Source organism: Poecile atricapillus, chromosome 1, assembly GCF_030490865.1.
Source record: "Poecile atricapillus isolate bPoeAtr1 chromosome 1, bPoeAtr1.hap1, whole genome shotgun sequence".
Classification (NCBI taxonomy): Eukaryota; Metazoa; Chordata; class Aves; order Passeriformes; family Paridae; genus Poecile; species Poecile atricapillus.
Genome location: NC_081249.1, coordinates 2,624,995 through 2,650,149, shown reverse-complemented (window position 1 = coordinate 2,650,149; position 25,155 = coordinate 2,624,995). Strand labels below are relative to the sequence as shown.

The window sequence follows — 25,155 nt, the reverse complement described above, 5'->3', positions numbered from 1 at the left end:
AAATAATCCAAGATGTATTTTATGTTAACTTCCAGGAAATTTTTTTGACATTTGGGTTTAAAAATAGCATTTCAAATTGAGAACTTGACAATGCATTTCATGTTTTTGGAACCCACCTTGCCTTATGTGATCCTGGAATCTAATAACATAAATTGGAGTATTATATACAAGTTGGAACAATAATAAATTGGAATAATATTATTATATATATAAATTGGAATATTTTATTGGAATGTAAGTTTTACCCCTTGGAATATGTAACTTAGGGAAAGAATTTATTTTTTTTTTGCTACTAAAAAGATTCTACAGCAGCTTTTAAAAAAGGACAGTCAAATACATAATTTATTTAAAAATAGAAATGATCCAATAAGTAATAAGCAAATTTAAGTCGATAATATCCAACCATTCAGTTGATGCATTAAATGTGAAGGTTTTGGTTGATTAAAAAAAATCAGATTTTTGTCTTTTATTGTTGCTAAAGCACTGAGGTTCTCCAGGCAGTGTGAGCCTGTACATGTGTGGATTTCCAGGGTGGGAGTTCCACTCCTGTTGCACTTGGCTGGTGCCACTTGGAGTCTCAGCTTTCAGAAGGAAAAACCCCCAGGAGAAGGAGGTTCTGCAGCTGGCAGGGGTTTCATTGATCCTGGCTGCGTTTGATTTGGGGATGGATCTTTGGGGACGGAGCCAATGATTTGGGGATGGATCTTTGGGGATGGAGCCAATGATTTGAGGATGGATCTTTGGGGATGGAGCCAATGATTTGGGGATGGGTCTTTGGGGATGGAGCCAATGATTTGGGGGTGGATCTTTGGGGATGGAGCCAATGATTTGGGGATGGATCTTTGGGGATGGAGCCAATGATTTGGGGATGGATCTTTGGGGATGGAGCCAATGATTTGGGGATGGATCTTTGGGGATGGAGCCAATGATTTGGGGATGGATCTTTGGGGATGGAGCCAATGATTTGAGGATGGATCTTTGGGGACGGAGCCAATGATTTGGGGATGGATCTTTGGGGATGGAGCCAATTCTCGCTGCCTGAGAGGAGCTGATGTGGGAAGGACTCAGAGCTGAGCCCTGCCTGTCTCTCTTGTGGGATCTGAACTTGTTCATGACAAGAAGCTGTGGATTGGGTGATGCTAAATTCAATTATTGGCCTGCAAAGTCAGTTCTCGGTGTCTGTTCCGTGTGTGGAGCTGGGAAGGGGCTGGAAAACAAATCCTGGGAGGAGCAGCTGAGGGAGCTGGGAAAGGGGCTCAGCCTGGAGCAAAGGAGGCTCAGGGGGGAACAGGGACAGGAGGAGACACAGGATGGGGACAGGAACGCACAGGATGGGGACACACGGACAGGGACACTTGGGGATGAGGACACACGGACAGGGACCCCACACAGACAAGTGCACAGTGGGGACATGGACCCAGATGAGGAGGAACGGCCTAGGGAGCCATGGATGGATGGGGACAGAGCCCCACAGGTGGTGCCAGGGGACACAGGGACAGGACAGACAGATGCCAGGTGCCACCCCAGGAGCCTGTGCCCACACCACATGGCCTTTGTCACCAGCTGGTGTCACCTGCTCATGGCAGAGCCCCAAAACCCGAGACAGGCCCTTGAGGGGACACACTGGGAGTCGTCGTGGGACACTCAGATTACACCAGGGGAGGCTCAGGTTGGAGATTAGGAAGAAAATTTCCCTGGAAGAGTGGTCAGACCTTGGGATGAGCTGCCCAGGGAGGTTTGGAGTTGCTGGAATTGTCCCAGAGGAGTCTGGATGTGGCCCTTGGGGCTGGGGTGGCACTGGGTGATCCTGGAGGGCTCTTCCAGCCTTGGTGCCTCTGGGATTGTGCCAATATTGGTGGGAATTTCGTGTGCAGGAGAGGATGGCTGTTCCCTGATGGATGGACTGCAAAGACGGAAGATCTGCTGTGTGATTGTTGTATTTCACCTGCTCTCAGCCTTTGAATTCCTTTTGTTGCATCATTTGAGCCACCCCAGTGATGCCACCTGGGGTTACACAGACACAAAACCAAGGTCCCAGAGTTCACAAACTGAATGAGAAAAAGACCTCCAGGGGCAGGGTGACTCTGGATGTTAGATAGAATGAGATAAAGGGAACACAAGGAGTTTTTATTTGCTGAAATGGAGAGGTTATCCCATAAAACAAGGGTGATAGGAAAAGCAGTTTTACAGGTTTATTTTGGATGGGCAGGAGCACAGTGTTCTCTTATGATGTTCATGGTTGAAAAATCAAAATTATTTATGGAGTACTTTTAGAAAAAGACATTTAAAAAAAAAATATGTGAAGGGAAAAGTATTTCCTCCCCTTTTTCCTTCTTTTATTCAATGTTAGATATATTGTGCAAGGTGGAGGAGACAGACAGCTGCAAACAATTGACATTTACAACTGCAACATTATTAATTCTGTGAAGAGTTGCTGCTTAAAATTCTCTTAGTGGAGAAAAAGAAAGATGATAATTTTTTTTCTTCAGTGATCTTTCCCCTTTTAGATGTTTAACTCCTCCGTGTCACAGCTGAAGGGTTTAAGTGCCATTCTCAAATCTAAAATCTTAAATTCAAGATCTCTTCCTAGGCCAAACTCTTGAGGCTTCAAATCTGCCACAACTTCGGTCATTTCCATGAATAATTTGGATGACAGAATTGAAGGTTTCCTTATCAAAAACTCCTCTTTGTCAGAATTTTGGAGAATCAAACTCAAAGCTTAATAAATCAAAGTGTGGCCTCAAATAATGAGATGGAAATCATGGAATGGAGAGAGAGAGTGGTTGAATGTCAATTTTCACGAGAGGTTCTGGAAGTTTGAGCAATTTAACGTAGGTTAAAAATAAATTCCCATTGTGACAAAAGACGAGAGGACTGAAATTCATACAAAAGTGCTTAAAAATGAGCTAAAAATGTCAAGATAATATTTCTTTCCAGTTCTACTCAGCACAGGGAGGGTTTAACTGGAGTTATTGGTCCAGTTTTCAGCACGGGGCTTCGAGAAGTGTGGATTTGCTGGGCAGGGTGAAAAACAGGGAAAGGGAATGGTTCAGGGTGTAGGAAACAGGATTCCCTCCATGGGGAGAGCAGGATAGATAGCAAAAAATTGTGTTTATTTCACCAAAAGAACACAGGAGCAGTGTAAAGAATCTTCTCCTCAAGTGCATGGTACAGGAAGGAAATGAACGAGCGTTTCCCCATTTTCAGCGGGAAAGACACAGGAATTTTGCCTTTAAAAATTGCTAAAAAAAAAAGGAATTTTGCTCAAGTGAGCTGTTGTTTCTCCATCCTTGTGAGCTTCTCTGAGTAGGGCAGAGGATCCTCCTGACACTCTGTAGCTGTGGGGTAAAATTGTGTCAGATTTACGCTGCTCTTGTCAGAACCAACCTGATTTTGGGGTGGGATTTCAGTTTTCTCCCTGCAGCTGGGGCTCGTTTTGTCGTGGATGCAAATCCATGGGAGATTCTGGAGCCGTGGATTTTTTTACTTCACACAAATGTGAATAACTACTGATTTTTCTTTTATTCCACATATTTATTCCCTTAATTAATTTCTGTTTCCCAGCAGTTTTGCATATCTGTGTCTGGAACTTCCCATTTAAGTCATTCCTCCACATTTTTCTCCTTCTCCATCCAAAGGAATTCTTTGCTACATAATGCCCTAACCCTTGATAAAACCTCACTTTTCATTTTAAATTAAACATCACCTCACAATACCCATTTTTTTTTTAGAAATGTGTTGGCAAAGCTGAATGAGAAGGTTTCTTTTCTAAGCCTGTATTTTCCTTTTGTTTACAGCTGAGTAATGCACCAAAAAAAAAAATAATAAAATAGGTGAAGGAAGACCCAGAGATCTGCCAGGTGGTTCAGAAATTAATTTCTAATTTTAATTATTACTCCATGAATATTGATTCTCCTTTGTCCTGTCCCTCCATCCCTTGGGAATTGTCTCTCCATGTTTCTTGTTGGATCCTTCAGGTCCTACAAGGCCACACTGAGGTCACCCCAAAGCTTCTCCTCTCCAAGCTGAACAATCCCAATTTTTTCATCCTTTCCTAAACCTAAAAATGGTTTATAGTGATATAGAATTAGAGTTTGACATTGTTTTTGTCAGTATTTGGAAGCAATTCCTGTGTTTTGTGAGGTAATGCAAGAATTAAAGACTTTTATTTTCATTTTTTATGGGCTTTGGGATATCCAGATTTTATCCTCTGCTGCGTGCAGATGTCATTGAACTGAAAAGTGTCAAGATGCCAAAATCCAAGATAAATTTACCTTCCAACTCAAACCTGTGATTCTGTGGTCACCCATCCACCACCTCTCAGGATAAGAATGATTTCTACATATTTTATTTGTACAATAATTTATTGCTTCTGAGCATATTTGAACCTCTCAGACGTAGGAACTTCCAGCTTTTCTTGCATGTGAATAATTTGAATTAACAACTTTACCTGGAGACTTTTAGGCTCTTCTTTTTTTTTACCCACCCTGAGAAAGGCAATATTTTGGAGCTGTATTTTGTGTGAGTCTGTGGTTAAAATCCCCATTCTGATGGCTGTTTCTGGAGCCTTGCAAAAAGCGACTTCCTTATTTTAAAATCCATTCTTAATCACCCATGAAATGAACTATTGGGAGTCTGCCTTCGAGCTGGCACAGCCCAATAACGAGGGCTTTTCAAAATATTTAGCAACATATTTGGAAACAGAACTTTTCTGTCCTGGGTTGAGATGCTTTGGAGCGTTGGCTCCCGCGTGAGAAAAGCGCCGTGGGCTTTAATACTGAATTTAGAAATCTTGTGGTTTCTCTTGGCACTGGGAGGGATGAAACTGCTGCTTGATGAGAGCGTTTTTTTGTCTTTTAATTATCAGATCTATGAATACAGAGCCAGCTGAGCTCAGCTATTGTGTTTATTGCCTTTTTTAAATTCGCCACGAGGAAAAGCAATAAATTTTTCTGGATCGTTATCTCTTAACGTGAAACCAGGAGGAAAAAAAATTGGAGAGTCATTGGTTCTTTCTTCATGAGGAAATTCTATTTAGGGATGTTGGATATAATGTTCATTTATGTGTTTTAAAGGAAAAATGGCATTGTTGAAGGCAAATTATTTCCTCCTCTTAGAGAACAGCAGCTCCTCTGAATCTCTCTTTCATTTGGTGTGTGGTAAACATCCCATAAGGTCTAATAGTACCTTTAAAAAATATTTAAAATTATTAAAATATAAAAAATGTTCTATATTTTATTAAAATATTAAATAATTTCAATATTACAACATGTAATATTAAAATATTAATTAACATTAGAATACTAAAATAATAATATTCAATTCAGAGTAAACGATACTTAAATATTAAATTATTAATTAAAATATTGATATAGTAAATTAAAACATTGAAATAGTAAATTAAAATTAAAATATTAAAATTATTTAAAGCATTTTAGTTATTAATTTATTTTTATTTATTTATTAAAATAAATAAAAATATTCTAATGATTATAATATATATAATAGTTAATAATAATAATAATAATAATAATAAATTCTAATAAAATATTAGAATAATAATATTCTAAACTTTACTTGCCAAACAAACTATTTGAAATTTTAGCTACAACTTCAGAGCTCAACTGTCATTTCCTAAGAATTTTATTTTAAAACCAGCTCTCACTGAAACACTTTGAAACAAAAAAAATACCTTTTATCCCCCCAAAGTTTGCATTAAACTTTTCCTTAATCTCTTACATTATCATTTATATTTACATTATTTATGTTACAAATTTCTCAGTGTTCCATCTTTTTTATTAGGGAAGGATTAAAAACCTGATATTTTGTCCATGGGAGTTTTTTGATTAAACTCTGGATTTACTGACATGAAAGGAAAGGGGTGTTTTGATTGCTTTTACACAGCAAAATGTTAATAATACTTTTTTTTTTCTCCCCAAAGATTTCATGTATCACCATTATAAATGGAAAAAAAAAAAACCATTCAAGTGAAATAATTGTGCTTTACCTGCCAATTTCTGAAGCCACAATTGGGAAAAATTAGGAAGATTTGATTAAATGCCAAGTAATGTGTCCAATAACCACCATCATGATGATGTTTGTACCATACACGTCCCAAAAATCAGAATATACACCAGCATTTAGAACTTTTAAGACCTCCTGTGTGTATTTTTCAATTAAATGGTGGGAGATGACAATTTGGAAATTGAAATTTTGACCGAGGAAAATTGAGGTAATGGAGAAATTTACCTGAAATTTTAATTCATTATCTTTCAAATTAAATATATTTTTTCAGAAAGAGGGTTAAACTAATTTAATAACACAGGAAACATCAGTGTGAAAACGTGCTGCCTCTTGTTTTAGTGTAGGAAAACTGTTGTGTGTGCCTTCAGAAAGAGGAGAATAAATAAAACTATTTTTCAATTAGCATTGGATTAAGAAAACTGGGATTTTGCTGTTTGCATAATTCACCAGAACCTAAATTTGGAGCACAATGGATGCTGCAGGCAGGAAATAAAAGAAATAAAAGCAAATCATGGGGAAGAAATCAAAGGTTTTAGAAGGTTCTCCTAAGTATAAATTACTTAGGTGATTTTAAGTATTGATGAAACTTTAAATAATATTAAGATAAAGGAAAAAATACTGATTAAATAAGGAAAATATTTGTTATTACTAATCTTTTAGGTTTTTACAGCTCCTTAACAAGGAATGGAAGTTTGTTGGTTTTTTTAGTTGAAATCCTTTAATTTTTCCCACTTTGCAAAGCTTTGGGAAGGATGCTGGGAGGGCACCTCACACAATTCTGATTTGTGCTCGTTTTTAATTTAATTTTTTTAAATAAACCCAGTGTCTTTTGTTCTCCATTAACCCTGCTGGAGTTTGGGAATAACTTCATCACTTGTCTGGTGAAACATGGCAACTCTTTAACACCCTCTATGATTTAAGCCAGGAAATGAAGCGATGTCTTCGTAAGTCGCAGAGAAATTTTCATAAGGAAATGTAATTACCCAGACGAGAAACTGGCCAGAATATCACATTAAAATCGCTGTGTGTGCAGAAAGTTCTCAGCTGGCTTTTTTTATCTGAGAGGGAACTGAGGAATATTGTATAAATTCACCTTCACAATGGATTACTTTTGAGATCCTCGTGTTTGTGATGCCTCACGCTGTGAATTAGTGAATCCAATGCTGATTTAAAATAGATTTGCCATTTTGTTGAAATGTTTCTTGCTCTGCTGCAGGGGCTTTGTTTGAGGTTTTCCTCTGAAAGGAAATTTGATCATTCTAAAGCATCTTCGAATGATGGAGTGGGTTGGGCTGGGAGGGACCTTTTAAAGTCACCCAGAGCCACCCCAGCCATGGCAGGGACACCTCCCACTGTCCCAGCTGCTCCCAATGTCCAGCCTGGCCTTGGGCACTGCCAGGGATCCAGGGGCAGCCCCAGCTGCTCTGGCAATTCCATCCCAGCCCCTGCCCACCCTGCCAGGGAACAATTCCTGCCCAAGATCCCAAGATCCAGCCCTGCCCTCTGCCACTGGCAGCCATTCCCTGGCTCCTGGCAATTCCTGCAGCCCTTGGCAATTGTCTCTCTCCAGCTTTCCTGGGGCTCCTTCAGGCCCTGCAAGGCCACCCTGAGCTCAGCCCAAAGCTTCTCCTGGCCAGGCTGAACAATGGCAGCTGTGCCAGCCTTTCCTGCCAGCAGAGCTGCTCCATCCCTCTGCTCATCCTGGAGCCTCCTCTGGGCTCTCTCCAGCAGCTCCAGCTGCTCCCTGGGCTGGGAATTCCAGAGCTGAGCTGGAATCTCCTCCTCTGCAGGTGGGGTCTCACCTCAGGGGGCTCAGGGCACAATCCCAATCCCTTTCCTGCTGCCCACCCTGGGGCTCAGCCCTGGGGCAGGTCCAGCTCTCAAATCCTCAAATCCCTCAAATCCTTCTCCCAGGGCTGCTCCCTCTCCTGGACTGGTCCCAGGGGTTGCCCCATCCCAGGGTCAGGACCTTGCACTTGGTTTTGTTGAACCTTTTGAGGTTCACAGGACCCAGCCCCGAGCCTGTGACCCCCCTGAACTGGGATGAAACCACTGCTAAAAGTGGCATCACCACGGCCTGCAGTGCTCTGGATCTTCCCAATTCTCCCTGCATCCATTCTGTGTTTTACCCCACACAAGAAGGGCTGGATCTGGCTTTGATCAGCATGTTTATAATTTTTATTCTAGCCTGAAGATGCTACTCTTACCAAGTTAGGATAAATATATTTCACTGCATTCTGGTAAATCTCCTGTTTCTTAAATCTTGGCACTGGAGTTCTATTTCCAAATGAAATCTGTTTCATTCCCATTTGTCCCATGTTCACTTTTGGCTTCGGGTAGCTTTTTCAAGTCAAGAAAGGTTATGAATTGAAAAGATTACTTACTAGATGGGAAAAAATGAAATAAATTGTTCAAAACAGGACAAGTCTTTGCTTTTCGAATTAAAAATTGAAACAAACTCCTAAACCCTCCTCACATCTCCCCTGGAAACGCCCTCCTTTACTGTAACTTTGTGGTCTTGATGATATTCACAGAGAAGCTGATTTACTGAATAAAGAAGTTCTTTAAGTTTGCAGTTTTGGAACATGACCAGTGTGTCTGAACCCAGGTTTCAAATTTTACTGGCATTTTGTTGGCAAACTAATTTTTTGGAGTCTTTTCTTATTTGGGTATGTTTCCTGACACCTCTGCCTGTATGGTACTGAAAATTCTCTTTTTCTTTCTTTTTTTTCAAGAGGAAAAGCCTATAAACATAGACAAAGGACTAATTATAAAATATCAGGGATAGAAATCGAGAAATCACCAGCTGAAAAACGCAGTGAGGAGGGGAAAGAAAAAGAAGATTTCATGGAAGAGTTCTGTGCAGCAGGCCCTGATTCCCAAAGCAATTCCACCAGCAAAGCATGAACCATTCCCAAGCCATAATTCCATAATTTAAATCAAGCATGAGCACATGGGTGGTAAGAAAGAGGTGATTTAGTCTTCCCTTCTCTCCCCTGGCATCTTTTGCTGTTGCTTCCCCTTTGCCAACAGCAGCTTTCATTCATGGAGAGCTTTGAGGCAGCTGAAGAACGGCTCAGGTGGCTTTGCCCTGCTCCATCCTGCATTTTCCCTGAAACTGAATTGTTATTATTGCTCTGCTCAAGGATTTACCCACCCAGCCTGTGATCTGTGAGCTCCCAACCCTCCTCATTCATTCAGGAGAATATTCCTTGCTGGAAATGTGGTGTCTCCTTCAGGACAATCTTCTTTTTGTAGCATTTCTTGAGGTAACAAGGACCCAGCTGTGCAAGGTTACAGAGGTTTTTTAGCTTTCCCCGTGGCTGAGATATTGTAATCCTTTTATTGCTTTTTCTCACTGGGGCAGGACTTTGGTGTATCCAAGGAGTTCAAGGAGAATTTGACATTAAATGGCCCTTTCTGTGCTAACTTTGCTGTGGGGAACCCGCTAGAAAGTGAAAGGAGCGATGAATTTTTGCATTAGAACAGAAGAGTGCATTCATGTCACGGCGTATTCTGGTAAATGTTTTTTTTTCTTGCTGGATTTAGGCACGGTTTTAAGTGAGATTTCTGTCGTTTAAATCAGCCTGAGTTGGATTAACAGCTGAGGTGTTCTCCTTGTCTCACCTGGGGGGGGTCAATCTTCTGGGAGCACCTGGTCATGTGTAAAATGCCTCATGGAAAGTGGAAGATGGAGAAATGTAAATATTTAGGCTTGTAAGAGAGTGTGGAAATGGCTTTAGGATCCTGCCTGGGAGATGGGATTCCAGTCCACAGCCTCGGTGCTAAATCACTGATTTAATAATTACAATGGCTAATTCTTGACTGATTTCAACCAAACCTAAATGTCTGCTGGCAACAGCAGAGATGCCAGGTTTCTGTACATTTTCTGGAGTCAGGAATCACTCAGAATCCCTGAAGGTCTCTTGTCCAACCTCCTTCTTTTAAACAACAGGGTCAACAGTGAATTCTGACCAGCTTGCTCAGGGCTTTTTCCAGACAGATCTGGAAAAACTCCACATCCTGTTCCAGTGTTTGTTTATCCCCACAGTTCAGTGTTACTCACAGACAGGATGGATGTGTGTGCCATTTCCTCCTGTATTCCATCCTTTCCTTCACCTCTTATTAAAGATATTTAGATATTAAATTGGAGAAGTCTTGGACAAAGCCCTGAGGATCTGCAGTTGGATCCAGCCCACAGCTGGAGTACAAACCAGGATTTTCAATCCCAGAACCCAGACACTTTCTGCTCAATGGCTTGATTTGGATACAGGGATGCTCAGAAGAACAGTTTGGAGATGTTTTTTTCCCTTTTCATCTGGGACTACCCTGATGTCCTTGACCATAAGGATGGGAGACCTGGATGTGCCCTCAGCGCTCTCTGATCCATCCCATCTGCTCTCACCAACCTCATTGAGCCAAGATTTCTCCAGAGATTTATGAGATCAATTCTCTTCTACTGTTGGTGTTTCCTCTTCTCCCTGAACTCTCTGTAAAGTCCTGGAAGGCTTTTTTGGTGAAAATCTAGGCAAAGAATTCCTTGAGTAGTTCAGCCTTAGGTGTATCCACTGTGTTTTAGCCTCAGTCAGCTGAGAGCCCACATAGAACTTCTCTTTTTTTTTTTAATCACATTCCAGTAGAAGTTCTTGTTTTTCCTCCCGGTCTCTACTGTAATTGAGCTTTCCATTCTCTGGAAATGTTATAAACAATAATATTTCAATATTATTGAAAATATAACAAACAATATTTCTGCATTTCTCCTTTGTACTATTCCTCCTTGCTTCCATCTTTTCTGTGCATTCTTTTACATTCCTGGATTCCCTTCTTAGCCAGAGCAGACTCTGTTCATGCCCTTATTTTCCTCAGGAGTGTGACAGGTTTGTTTTGTGGAGAGGGTTTGTAAAGACCAGATCTTTTCAGCTCCTTTGTCCTTCAGAAATGCCACCACAAAACCCCATCTCCCAGGTGTCTGAATAAACTGAATCCAAGGTTTGTTCATTCCCAAGGCTTTCCCACATTTCCTGATCTGGTGGCTTTCAGCAGACTCCCAGCATGATGTCACTCCCAGAAACTGCTGCTTTGGGGTCAATATGAGCATTTCTTTTATATTTGATAGAACCACAGAATGGTTTGGGTTGGAAGGGACATCAAAGATTGTCCAATTCCACCATCCCAGGCTGCTCCAGCCTGGCCTTGGGCACTTCCAGGGATCCAGGAACAGCCCCAGCTCCTCTGGGAACTCTTTCCAGGTCCTCCCCACCCTCACAGGGAAGGATTTTTTCCCAATGCCTAATCCAGATCTACTCTCATTCATGCTGTCTTCTCCTCTAACCGTGGCCCACCAGCCTAAATAATTCTGGAATTCTTTGATTTGACTAAAATTGAAAAGGTTTTCTTGTTTTTTATCCTTGTTTTGTTGTTTGGGGTTTTTTTGTGGCTTGCTTTTACAATACTCTTTAAATCTATTTAAGAGTGAGATTTTCAGGCAAGGAACTTGAAGGAAAGGGACAAATCTGGCCATAATTCTTGTGCCCAGGTATTTTTTAACATCTGGAATGGGCTGCTGGCTGTGGTAATTCCTCTGCAATACTGTAACACAGCAGGATGCTTTAATGAGAGTTTCGACCCTAAACCCACAACATCAATGAAATTTATAGTTGTTAACATTATTCAAACGGAGTTTTGGGGGTTTCAGTTCCCATTTTATGTTCATGTGGGATGAAAAGTCGTTGTGTTGGCGGGCCAGAGTCCTCCTTACACTTGGAATTTCTGTAAAATAATTAAATATTGTTTATTTCTCTTGACAGCACTCTTAGCACCCCACTACAGGGTGGGGAGGAGGGTATTTGTCTAAAAACCTGTGCTAGAACCTCTCTCTTACTATTTCTGCTTTAATATTCTTGAATGCCAAAAGTGCCTTGCTCACATTTTGGAAAATACCACAAAAATGTTCAAAAAAAGGGAAAAATTTACATAAAATTCCAGTATCATCATCTGTGATCGTGTAGATGCCATCTGATATTCTTCCTGATGAGCAAATTTATCTTCAGACGTTTCGTGTTTCCATAATCTTGCATCTCATTGTGGTCTTCGGAATTAATGCACAGAGCAAGATGGTTAAAGAGCACCCCCAAAAAAAATATAAAAAAAAAAAAAAATAAAAAAATTCAGAAGTTCTTGAAGGAAAAAATTTTGGATTAAAAAAAGTGGTGAGCACTCTGATTAAGGCACTCTGCAGAAAAATGAAATTGTGAAGTCTGCAACTGATTAAGTTGAAAGAAAAGAAGGGAAGTCAATATGTAAAAAAGTGCACGTACAGTTAATCTTTCTGGTAAGGAAAATCCAAGTTGTTTCTCCCAGAAAATTTAAAAAAACCCCCAAACTAACAAGCACACACCATGTACAGAGCTCTGAAGTTGGGAGAAGGCAGGCAGGAGGCTGTGTGGAGGCTTTTATTATCATTGGCTTCATGTTAATTCCAGCACAATCTCAGGAAGTCGTAAAAATCAATCTGTGTGTCTCTTGGTGTATCAGTCTGGGAATTAACAACTTCCCCATGTTGTGTCCTTTAAAGAATTTCTTCGTGACCCTTGAAAGTCCAGCCTCAGTCTCTCCATGTAATAAGTTGTTACCTGCTGCCAAGTCTCCCAGAGCTGCATCATCTGTTCTCCTAATTGTATCTCTTTGGTGTAGAAGCCTGTGTTTTGCATTCCTAATTAGCTTTTTTTCCTGCTCTGTTTATTTTCCTCCCCTCATGGCAGCACATGATTTTTATTTTACTTTTCCGTTATTTAAAAACAGATACGTGAAGGGAGAAGCAGCAGAAATCAGTGTGTTTCAACAAAGCCTGTAATCTCTTCCCAGCTCTGTGCCCAAGTTTAAATTAGATTTTGATGTTGTAAAAGCGTGGACTGGGTGTTGTAATCAGGCTGCTCCCAGGAGACGGGGATGAGACCTCCTGAGCTTTGGGGGATTTTCCCCCTGAGGGGCTGGAGCGTGTCCAGGGCAGGGAAGGGTCTGGAAAAATCCTGTGGAGCTCCCTGAGGGAGCTGGGAAGGGTCTGGAGCCCCAGGAGGGGCTGAGGGAGCTGGGAAAGGGGCTCAGCCTGGAGCAAAGGAGGCTCAGGGGGCCCTTGTGGCTCTGCACAAGTCCCTGGCAGGAGGGGACAGCCGGGGGGGTCGGGCTCTGCTGCCAGGGAACAGGGACAGGAGGAGAGCTCAGGCCTCAGGCTGGGCCAGGGGAGGCTCAGGGTGGAGATTGGGAAAGAAAATTTCCCTGGAAGAGCAGTCAGGCCTTGGGATGAGCTGCCCAGGGAGGTTTGGAGTCACTGGAATTGTCCAGAGGAGTCTGGATGTGGGGACAGGGTTTGGGGTGATGCTGCTGGGGCTGGGGTGGCACTGGGTGATCCTGGAGGGCTCTTCCAGCCTTGATGATTCTGGGATTTAGTGTCAAGAGGTAAAATTCCCTGCTCAAGGTGGTAGATGAGTGGACCTGGTCTCAGTGTGTGATCCACGGTGTCCAAAGGAGACAATTATCAAGGTGTGTTTCATGGAAGGTGACTGGCAAAGAGATTTTCTGGCTGTTGGCCTTTGATGACACCTCCATGACTTGGGAATAATGTGGGAAAACACTGTGGGGCCTGGTACAGCTCCTGCTGGTTTGTGTGTCCCTGCCCATGGCAGGGGATGGAACTAGATCATCATCAAGGTCCCTTCCAACCCAAACCATTGCAGGACTCTGTGATTTGTAATTAACAAAGGCATTTGTGATCCCGACATCACTTGGGCTTTCCAGTAACCTCATCATCATGAAAGCAGAATCACAGAATCACAGAAACACAGAATCACAGAATCACAGAATCACAGAATCACAGAATCACCAGGTTGGAAGAGACCTTCAAGATCATCGAGTCCAACCCATCCCTGACACCTCAACCAAACCATGGCACCGAGTGCCACTTCCAATCCTTTTATAAACACATCCAGGGATGGTGACTCCACCACCTCCCCAGCAGACAATTCCAGTACTTTATCACCCTTTCCATAAAAAACCTTCTCCTGACACCCAGCCTAAGCTGAGTTAGGCGTTTGAGAGATGCTCTGAAATCTCTGTGTTTCTTGCATTTTGGTGCTGCCACAGCCCCAGGAGTTGTTGATGTCCCATTTTTCAGTGTGTGGAGCTGGAGCAATGAATGGTTCCTCATCTTGTCACCAGCACAAAGCCATTGTGTCTGTGGGACACTCCCAGCTCGTGCTCCTCCTCAATTGCAGAGCTTGAAACAGCTCCCAAACCCATCTGAAATCCTGGGGAGGTCATTGTGAATGGTACTTTTTTCTCTGATTTGGGCTGCCCTTAGCCCCAAGACAAGATTGCTTTGATAGGAATGAACATCATGTTTGTGCCTGTGGGAGAAGCAGATTTGTGGGCTAGGCATCACTTTTTGGGCTTACAGGCAACATCTTGAAAATGTTTTATCTCTTAAATAACTCCTTATGAAAACGTGAAATGGAGGAGGATCGTGGTACAGCTCAGATCTGTTTAAAAGTGGCTCGAGCAAAGTTCTCACAGTAGGGTTCCTTTCCTTTCCTTTCCTTTCCTTTCCTTTCCTTTCCTTTCCTTTCCTTTCCTTTCCTTTCCTTTCCTTTCCTTTCCTTTCCTTTCCTTTCCTTTCCTTTCCTTTCCTTTCCTTTCCTTTCCTTTCCTTTCCTTTCCTTTCCTTTCCTTTCCTTTCCTTTCCTTTCCTTTCCTTTCCTTTCCTTTCCTTTCCTTTCCTTTCCTTTCCTTTCCTTTCCTTTCCTTTCCTTTCCTTTCCTTTCCTTTCCTTTCCTTTCCTTTCCTTTCCTTTCCTTTCCTTTCCTTTCCTTTCCTTTCCTTTCCTTTCCTTTCCTTTCCTTTCCTTTCCTTTCCTTTCCTCTTTTCTTCTTTTCTTTTCTTTTCTTTTCTTTTCTTTTCTTTTCTTTTCTTTTCTTTTCTTTTCTTTTCTTTTCTTTTCTTTTCTTTTCTTTTCTTTTCTTTTCTTTTCTTTTCTTTTCTTTTCTTTTCTTTTCTTTTCTTTTCTTTTCTTTTCTTTTCTTTTCTTTTCTTTTCTTTTCTTCTTTTCTTTTCTTTTCTTTCAGCATTGACTCATTTCATGGTGTTAAAGTGCACTTTCTACTTATCCCCAGAGGAAAGTTAGTATTCTTTTAAGTGAAACTATTTTAAAAGCAGAACACAAGCCTAAAATAAGCCAGTGTTCTCTAGAGCTCTCAGAAGGTGTAGATTTATTTACTGTAGTTAAATCATAATTAGTTCTCAGGGGATAGTGTATCTTTTAAACTGCTTTATTGCCACCATATTGGTTTTCTAAATAATCAGAAACTGCTGCTCTTATATTTTGTAGTATGAACAAAAAATTCGCTGTAAGTAGAAACAAATGTTTAGAATTGCTGGTTGTCACTTGCTGAAGATAGGGACACCCAAAAAAAAAAAAGAGCACTTGAGGAAAAAGTGAAGAAATACAAAACCTGTTATCAGAAAACTTAAATGAACTATGGCTCTGACTTATTTCAGCCTAACAGATAAAATAACATTTTACATTTTCGTTTTTCAGCCCATCATTTTTTAATATTCTAATGGGTTTGGATCAGAACTAAAGGTTAACTGAAAAAACGGTGGTGCAACATTAACATAAAATATTGCCTGATCTTTCAGCCCTGATTTTCATGAATGTAGCTTAGTGTTGCAGCTGATAAGCTTGTGAGGTTTTTGGTTTTTTTCCCTAATTGGCAGGTTAATGTTCGACTTGCCTGAGGAGATGGGTTTAATAGCAGTGGCTGTTCGACAAACACAAGGGAAAGGTGAGTAAATTTCCTTATTTTACTAATAAATCTGTATTAAATACACAAAATAGAACATTTTAAGATGCATTATGAGCATTTTTGATAATATAATCTATAGAATATGCCTGTCCTCTTCTCCTCCCGCTCAGGCTGTGGATTCAAACTGAAAACCCAAAAGTTAGTAAGAGACCAAAGTAAACATTTTCAGGATGTTTGGTGGCTTTTGCAGAAATGATTTAGTGGTCTCCTGGTTCCTGCCAAAAAAGTTTTGCCAGTCACAAAAACTGCCATCACTACACTCAGTGTAACACGAGTCAGAGCTCCAAATTAAAACTGAAACTGGGTTAACTGGAACAAGACTGGGGCTTGACTGCTCTGAGATTGAGTCTGCAGGACCTGCCTGAGCAGATAAATGTAAGCAAGTCGTGTTTCTTGCCCAGAAAAATGCTGGCACTTCTTTAAAAGCCACATTTATTCTCCTGGAGGAGCAGAGTGTGTGGCCCAAGATGCTTTTCCGAGCACAAATCCATGAAAAGATGATTCCCTGGATTTCAGTGCAGGAGGGTTCAGGGTTTGGATGCATCTCTGGGTGCTCACAGAGCATCTTCACAAACGGTTCTCCACTTGAACAGAGCAAGATCTTTCAAAATGTTTCTGTTAGCAGAGACCAGGAAAACCCTGGAAGCAGGGGATTTAGGACATGCTGGGAGATGGAGTAATTCAGAACCTCAGAACAGAATTGTAGAATGGCCTGAGTTGGAAGGGACCTTGAAGATCATCTTGTTCCACCCCCTGCCACACCTTCCACAAAAGCAGGAAACCCACACCTTCCACAAAACCCATCCAACTTGGCCTTGAACACTTAGAGGCATTGGAATATTAAAAAAAATCCAGCTTTTTTTAAAGAAAAACCTTTGTACTTTAACCCTTTTTCTTTCAAAGTTAGTTTGGAAACTCCATTAAAGGACTTTGGTACATTCTTGGATGGATACCCTTAAATCTTTCTCTTTGGCTGTTACCTACATTCACAAAGTGATCTTTTTTATAAATACTCTTTTCTCAAGTTGAAGTTACCCTTTTTCCCCTCCCTGCCCAGGTCGTGGTGGAAACGTTTGGCTCAGTCCTATGGGCTGTGCCCTGTCCACTCTGCACATCTCCATCCCTCTACATTCCAACCTGGGCCAGAGAATTCCTTTTATCCAGCACCTGGTGTCCTTGGCAGTGGTAGAGGCAGTCAGATCCATACCAGGATATGAGGTATGTCCCACTAATTCATCTCCAAATTCCTGCTTCCCTTGCCATGAAATTCAGATTTTAGCTGTGTCTTTTCTGTGTGGAAAGGCTGAATGCATAATTCACTTCTTCAGCACTAAGGAGAACCTAAACATAACCTTGCTAACGTTTGATTATTGATATGTTTGAAGAAATCCAATATCCATGGGATGAATATTCTTCTGCTGAGCTGATCAAATGCACTACACTCATTAATCTCATGAAACTTAAGCCTCAATCCTCAGCAGTAAAGAAAAAGTCAATTTTGTTTGCCCAGCAATGGAGTTGATTCGGTTTGATTTTGAAGGAGAATAAGGAGGAGGGAAAAATGAGTAAAACTGACAAATCCTTTTCTGCTTTTTTGTTGGTGCTGTTTCAGTGGTCACTTTATCCCTTTTAAAGGATTTTTCCAACCCTTGTTTAAGGTTGAAAACTGATTTCTAAAGCAAGAACTGAGGAGAATTGCTCTCGAGAGGGAATCAAGTGTCCTGTCATCAGTATTAAAATGAAGAACCAGTCTTCTTTATCACCTCATATATCTCCTTTTTAATGTTACCATTTCCTAATATTTGCTAACTATAAAACTTTGGTATTTTACAGAAGTAGTTAACTGAAGCATATGTTTCCTATATTACAGAAAATCAATGACTTATACACATTTACACATGAACTTTATTATAGTGGCACCCAGTAGCTTTGCTGGAGTTTAGGGTCTGTCAGCCTTTCTATTAAAACCTTCTAAATTCAGTGCTTCATAACCTGACTGGAAAAACAAAATGCTTCAGGCTAAAATTTGCAATATAAAATATTTGGCTGGAGTGGATAATTTGACCACTTGAAAACGAAGGGACAAGAGTTGGTTTTATAAAATACGGGGATGACTGTGGAAGGAGCTGGTTTATGAATGGAGGTGGTTTTGCTTCTGTGTGCCTGCCCTGGTGGACTGTGGCATTTTTAAATTTTATTCTGATCAAGAGGAAAAAGGTGACTGAAGTAGGAAATATTGATGTAAAAAATGTGGGTCATTAATGTGTGTACTGTACTGAGCATTTGGAGAGTAAAGAGCTTTTTGTGAGCAGGACAGATCTGCTGAACATGAGGGGACATCAGCCCTTGGCAGGGGGGCAAAACAGAGTTCAGGGCCTGGACTCAAATGTGTTACAGCAAGAAAATTCAAAAATTGATCAAAAACTCAGTGCTTGAATTTCCCCTTTAGACCCAAGTACTGCAAGGCTTTTATGTCTTTATTTTCTTTATGTCTTTATGTCCAGTCATGCCAACTGCAGCAGCCAAGAACAATGGGATAATCTACAAAGCCATGGAATCATGGAGTGGTTTGGGCTGGAAGGGATCTGAAAGGTCATTCCAACATCTGCCATGGCAGGGACACCTCCCACTGTCCCAGCTGCTCCCAATGTCCAGCCTGGCCTTGGGCACTGCCAGGGATCCAGGGGCAGCCCCAGCTGCTCTGGCAATTCCATCCCAGCCCCTGCCCACCCTGCCAGGGAACAATTCCTGCCCAAGATCCCAAGATCCAGCCCTGCCCTCTGCCACTGGCAGCCATTCCCTGGCTCCTGGCAATTCCTGCAGCCCTTGGCAATTGTCTCTCTCCAGCTTTCCTGGGGCTCCTTCAGGCCCTGCAAGGCCACCCTGAGCTCAGCCCAAAGCTTCTCCTGGCCAGGCTGAACAATGGCAGCTGTGCCAGCCTTTCCTGCCAGCAGAGCTGCTCCATCCCTCTGCTCATCCTGGAGCCTCCTTGGGCTGTTCCAGAAGATCCATGTCTCAGTTTATCAGCCAGTCACGGTTTTTAGGAATGCCACAATTACTGACTCTGCTGAACCAGCAGTGACCGAGGCCTTTGTGGGCCCTCCCAGAGCAGATCTGAGGGCTCTGGTGGAAGTTCTCTTATCAGATGTTAGTGCTGAGGATGGAAATGGGCTTTAAATCAAGAGGATGCTTTGCTCTCCCATTCTGAGAAGAGCAGAGTCTCTCTAGTGAGGGAAGGCAAGAACAGGATCCATTTCCAGAGTATTTTGCGGCATTTTGTGGTACCTGGAGAATCCACTCCGTGCCAAAGTCATGAGAACACCCAGCTGCCTCAGTTGTTCTTGCTGCTTGTTGTCACTTCAGCCACAGAGCTACTGTCTGGTGTCTTACAGGTGTGTGTTTCCCCTTTTGGAAGCTCTTTTAGCACTGAGAACACCATTTCACTGTGTCCTACCTCCCAGCCTCCAGAGTCTCCTGCAAACCTCTCCCCAGTGCGAGGAGCCGAGCTGTTTTCCATAATGAATATGAGTTGGTGATACTTTCCCTCAGAATGCTTTGATAGCAAAATCAGGTAGTATTTCCTGTCAGTGGACGTGTCATGGACTCCTCCCTGGCCTTTAAATCTGTCAGGAAAGTAGACACGGACCCAGGTGCAGCTTTCACACATCCTGTAAAGGGATTTCATCCCCTACAACAGGAGGGAAGGAGGCTCTTGTAGGCTTGGAGCACCTCCCATAATTTGTCCCCGGGGATGCAGCAGTCACTGGCACTGTTTCAAACTGCAGGAAGCACATTTGCTTTCTCTCTGTGTTTAAGTAGCCAGTGCAAAGTTCAGCTCAGCCCTGTGGTTTCAACAAAAGCTGCTCTGTGGGGCTGGGACCTTGTCACACAGCTCAGTTTGTGTTCGAGGGCAGGGAAAGCTTTAGGACATTTCTAAAGTATTTATGTGGTTGGGAACGGGGATTTCTCCTGTCTGCTGAATTTCCTTTCCAAAATTCAGGGTGTCACTGTCTCCTTGGCTGGTTCCTGCAAGGTTCCTCAGGCAGGGTTGCATTTTCAGTAGCGCTTGTGGAGCACTTCAGCAGATTCTCATTACGAGGAGAACTTGGCTGTGGTGCACCAGGTGTGGCAAAGGGGTGGAGAAGATTCTCCTCCTCTGCCCTGCTCAGGTGAGACCCCACCTGCAGAGCTGGGTCCAGCTCTGGAATTCCCAGCCCAGGGAGCAGCTGGAGCTGCTGGAGAGAGCCCAGAGGAGGCTCCAGGATGAGCAGAGGGATGGAGCAGCTCTGCTGGCAGGAAAGGCTGGCACAGCTGCCATTGTTCAGCCTGGCCAGGAGAAGCTTTGGGCTGAGCTCAGGGTGGCCTTGCAGGGCCTGAAGGAGCCCCAGGAAAGCTGGAGAGAGACAATTGCCAAGGGCTGCAGGAATTGCCAGGAGCCAGGGAATGGCTGCCAGTGGCAGAGGGCAGGGCTGGATCTTGGGATCTTGGGCAGGAATTGTTCCCTGGCAGGGTGGGCAGGGGCTGGGATGGAATTGCCAGAGCAGCTGGGGCTGCCCCTGGATCCCTGGCAGTGCCCAAGGCCAGGCTGGACATTGGGAGCAGCTGGGACAGTGGGAGGTGGCCCTGCCATGGCAGGGCTGGGATGGGATGGGATTTATGGTCCCTTCCAACCCAAACCATTCCATGATTCTCTACAAACTCTGGAGTGATGAATGAGCCTTGAACATCTCTAAATGTCTGGTTTTGTTTCTTCAGGACATTGAGCTGCGAGTGAAGTGGCCAAATGATATTTACTACAGCGATCTGATGAAGCTCGGTGGAGTTCTGGTAAACTCAACACTCATTGAAACAACATTTCATATTCTCATTGGTAAATGTCTGTTTTGAAGCTTTTCTGTGCTGGGTTGGTTTTTTTTTTCCTGGAGGATTTTGTTATCAGTGTCTGTATCAGTAAAAATGGCAATGATGAGAACAAATAATGACAGCAGGCACAGGGAAATAAAGCACGACGTTAAATCCAGAGGAAGCACAAAAAGTAAATGTTTTCATTCTTCTCAATAATTCCATATGCTTGACAAGTAAAACATAAATGCAAGCATCTGGATTGGTGTAGCAGAGTTCAAAGGAAGAGCATTATTTGGAAGAGGGAAATTGTTCTCCTTGATTTATTGCAAAACCAGTGGAATACACTGAAACTCCATCCTTTTTTTTTCCAAATTATATATTTTTTTTAACATGACAAATAGTTAAATGAAGAACATGCCTTTTAAATCAGAAGAAGAGCTGCATACACAGAGTAATGTTTTCATTTTTTAATTATTGAGATGTTCTTTATCATCTCTAGTCTGAGAATCATCCTGCTATTTGATAAGGAATTTTTTCCCCTGATCAGCAGCATCCCAGTTCTGCTTAGAAACCAGCCAGATCCCGGTTCCAAAAGTAATTGTCTCTCTGCTGTGTCTAGAAATTGAAAGAAAATTCCTTAGCAAGTCAAAAAAAGTAAAGAAAAAGATGATATCTGATATTTGAATGTAGCACAAGTATCCTGTAAAGATGGAGTGGTCATGATGTAATTTCTGTCAAAGTTCTGTGATTTTAGAGGTGCAAGAGAGAAAAGAGTTGAAGAAGTCACCTCCTCCTGTGAAACATGCCCAGACACGACATTTCCTGTTCAATTTTAGACCTTCATTTTGTAAATAATCTACATGAACAGAATGGAAATTCCACCGAAACTTAAGAAATCTCTCTGTGCCCCATCATCCCTTTACAGCTTCCGTGTTTTCCTACAGCCTGCTCAGCACAAGGAGAGCAGAAACACATCCAAAATTAGTTCATTTTATCAAGGGTCTCTTGGGCACTTATTTGGTTTGGACCTTTTGATTCTTACCCTAAACATCCAAATATTCCAGTTCAAATGGAGACTTTCTGTATCCATTCTCTCTGATATCTGTAGGTGTCATCTGGTAGGTCTGAGGTACAGGTAAATGTCCATTTTCATCAGTCTGTCTTCACCTGGGAGCTTTTAAAATTGGAACTTCCTTGCTCCATATGAATCCAAGGACCTTTTCCATCATTCCAGGGTTTCACTGGGAGTCCTAGAGGGGTCTCATGACATTTGAGTTTTTGTGTTTAGTGGAAGTGATGGGAATTCAGCTTCCCAACAGGAGAGGTGTGTCAGATCCATCAGCCCTTCTCCACAGTCATGCAGGATCCTTTCCTAGACAGAATCCCAGGATCCCAGGGGCTGGAAAAGCCCTCCCAGCCCATGGAGTCCCAGCTGTGCCCAGTGCCCACCTTGTCCCCAGCCCAGAGCCCTGAGTGCCACCTCCAGCCCTTCCTTGGGCACCTCCAGGCACTGAACTCTCTCTTTCTGTGGCATTCCCAAGAATCTCCCATAAATGAGGATAATGATGAAAATCAAAGATCAGGTTTTGTGATCTCTGTAGTGTCACTGCTCCAAGAAGGAGCTCAGGAGAGTAAAACCAAAGACAAATCTGTGTTTTCACTGCTCGAGCCTTGCAGATGACGCGCTTCGCGCCGAGACTTTTAAACACAGCTTTTAAAAAAAAAACAACCAAAAGGCTTTTTTTTTTTCAATCAGAAATTTAAAATTGAGGAACTTTCCGGTGTTGGGACTTGTGGAGAGGGAGTTCTGAGAAGAATATTCACCATTAATGCGAGGGCCAGACTCGGAGCAGGCGGAGGAGCCAAGCACCAGTGGAATGCAGGGGACAGCCAGCGAGCGTGACCTGCGAACGCTGCTCTGCCTCTGCTCAGGCACGTCCAGATCCTCATGGATCCACCACTGGAACATCCATCAGCCACATCAGCACTGCAGGGCCACTGCTGAGTGCTCACTTCTCTCCTGGACACTGCAGAGATGCCCCCAGAGCCCTGAGCACCTCGTGGTTCTCAGATTTCCTGGCTGCCTTTTCCCCTTTGCCGCGTCCGTTCCCAGGCGTTGGGAGTTCCCAGCTGAGCTCCCCGTCCCAGGGTGGCTGTTGTGTCCCAATTTTGGGATTGCTGAGCGGTGATCCTGAGGCTGCTGATGGACCCCAAGGCCCTGTGACCCCTTTAGTGGCCACGGTGTCTCTCCTCCCTCTCTCTGTACTGGAGTGTGAACGGCTGAGTTGGGATTTGCTGGCGCTGCTCGTTGCGTTTTCCAGTTCCTTTTCCTTTATCTCTTTCCAGTTTCCCATTTCAGCTCATTTCCGCAGGACTTGGTGTGCTGGGATCACCGTGCCTTGTTTGTGTGCATTCCCTGGCTTGTTAAAAATCAAAAACTCCTTCTCTCTGAAGAGATCCTTCTCCTCAAAGTTAACACAAATTATTAATTATTAATAGCAAATTTAAAAATCAAGACATCTGCATCTCCTTGCAGATGGAGCTGCATCATGTCCAAACCTGATTGACAAACAGGGGATTTTATCCCAAATGTCTGAGGAAAGAGAAAAAAAAAACCCAAAAAACAAATTATTAGGAGAAAAAAAATAAACAGGTAATACAATATATTTCTTTACATCCCTCGAAGCCTGTTTCAGCAGGCTGCAGAAAAGGCCCCAAGAGCCACATTTAAACAAGGGAGGCTTTCTGCCAACTCAGAATTTGGGAATTCCAGCTGGAGAAATCAGTGAGAGGCTTGAGGCTTCTAAAGGATATGCTGTGGTGAGATAGATTAGGCAAACTGGAGTCTTACAAAGTTAAAATCAAATCTTCTGGGCTTTCCCCAGCAAGCCAAACAAGGCTTATCAGCTGAGTGAAAAGTCTGGATTTTTGGAAAGGGCACTCAGCTCACTGCAGTAAACAGAAAGGGCTCTGAGCTAAATTTTAGATTGGGAGATAAAACTCCATTTTGGGGTAGGATCAGTTGTTCTCTGAGTGGGCTTCCAGGGACTAAAAGAATGTTTCCCATGGATGGGTTTGGACCCAAGGCACAGTTTATCCTCTCCTCTCTGATGGGGTGGGGTGGAAAGGCTGTGCTGGATTTGCCTCTGTGATTCTGGGGAGGCATTTTGGGGGCAAGGAGCAAAATCTGAGCTGAGAGTTGTGATTACAGGAGTAAGAAGATTCCAAGGTGGAAGAGACAGAGTGAAAGCAGCTCTGGGAGCCATCCCAAGGGATAATTGTACAGAGCAGGTGAATTAGGCTGAGTTTGTCTCTTTGATCCTGTCCTTCTCTTTGTCTTCTGCAGGCTTTGGATTTAATGTGAATAACAGCAACCCCACCATCTGCATCAATGACCTCATTGCAAAGTTTAACAGGGAAGAGGGGACAGAGCTGAAGCCTCTGAGTGCAGATTGTCTCATTGCAAGGACTGTGACTGTGCTGGAGAGGCTCATCGAGATTTTTCAGGAGAAGGGGCCCAATGGAGTTCTTCCCCAGTACTACAAGTATTGGGTACACAGGTAAGAATTCTGTTCTTCACAAAGCTTCTTTTCATAAAATTGGTGGAAGTACTCATGGATATTTTGTCTTTTTCCACGGAATTCCCTTTAATATGAGTGAATAATTTAAATACGCCCCCGAGCAGGATGCACATTTTTAAGGGAGAATTAAAGTAGCACGTAATAAATCAGTGACTAGCATGAGTTCAGGAATGCTTCCAGGTATTTTACATGTATCATCTCCAAACAAAGGGAATTGGCAATGATTTGGTTTGAGATGGATGGAGCTGCTGTACTTTTAGGGGGAAAATACAACAGATTGCTTGGATTAACTCCAACTCCATCCGTTGCACAGAAGGAAATTAAAGCAGGTAGAAAATGCTGCTGCAAGTCAGTCTGAGGAAAGGAGCAGTGAGGTGGGAAATAAAATATTCTGTTTGAGGGGGAAGCCTTTCCTGTGAGGGGTGGGAGGCCCTGGCACAGAACAGCTGTGGCTGCCCCATCCCTGCAGTGCCCAAGGCCAGGCTGGACAGAGCTTGGAGCAGCCTGGGACAGTGGAAGGTGTCAGGGTTGGGATGATCTTTAAAGTCCTTTCCAACCCAAACCATTCCATGATCCATTTAATGATTCTGGTGAGTCCTCTGAGGTGATTTTGATGCCTTGGAGTGACTCCCTAGAGCAGAGGCTAGACAAGGTTTGAAGAATAAAGTGGGTGTTTATTAAAGGCCTTGGGCAGTCAGAATCCTCCCAGAGGCTCCCCCCAAGGTGGAAAATGCTCAGGAGTTTCTCAGACAATTCTGAGTTTGGTCCATTTCCATATCAGGGGTTGATGCTGCAATTACAGCTTCAGCTAATGAAGTCATTTACCCCCAGTTTGCTCCCCCACAATT

General features: G+C 42.8%; 1 protein-coding gene across 1 annotated transcript in view; it reads left to right on the top strand.

Moving 5' to 3' along the window:
* Positions 1–25,155, top strand: part of HLCS (holocarboxylase synthetase) — a 113,605-nt gene that overhangs the window by 84,047 nt on the left and 4,403 nt on the right. The window contains exons 7-10 of the mRNA XM_058859783.1: positions 15,793–15,860; positions 16,939–17,099; positions 20,637–20,751; positions 24,073–24,286. Coding sequence (XP_058715766.1) covers positions 15,793–15,860; positions 16,939–17,099; positions 20,637–20,751; positions 24,073–24,286 — 558 coding nt within the window. The remainder of the gene's footprint in view (positions 1–15,792; positions 15,861–16,938; positions 17,100–20,636; positions 20,752–24,072; positions 24,287–25,155) is intronic.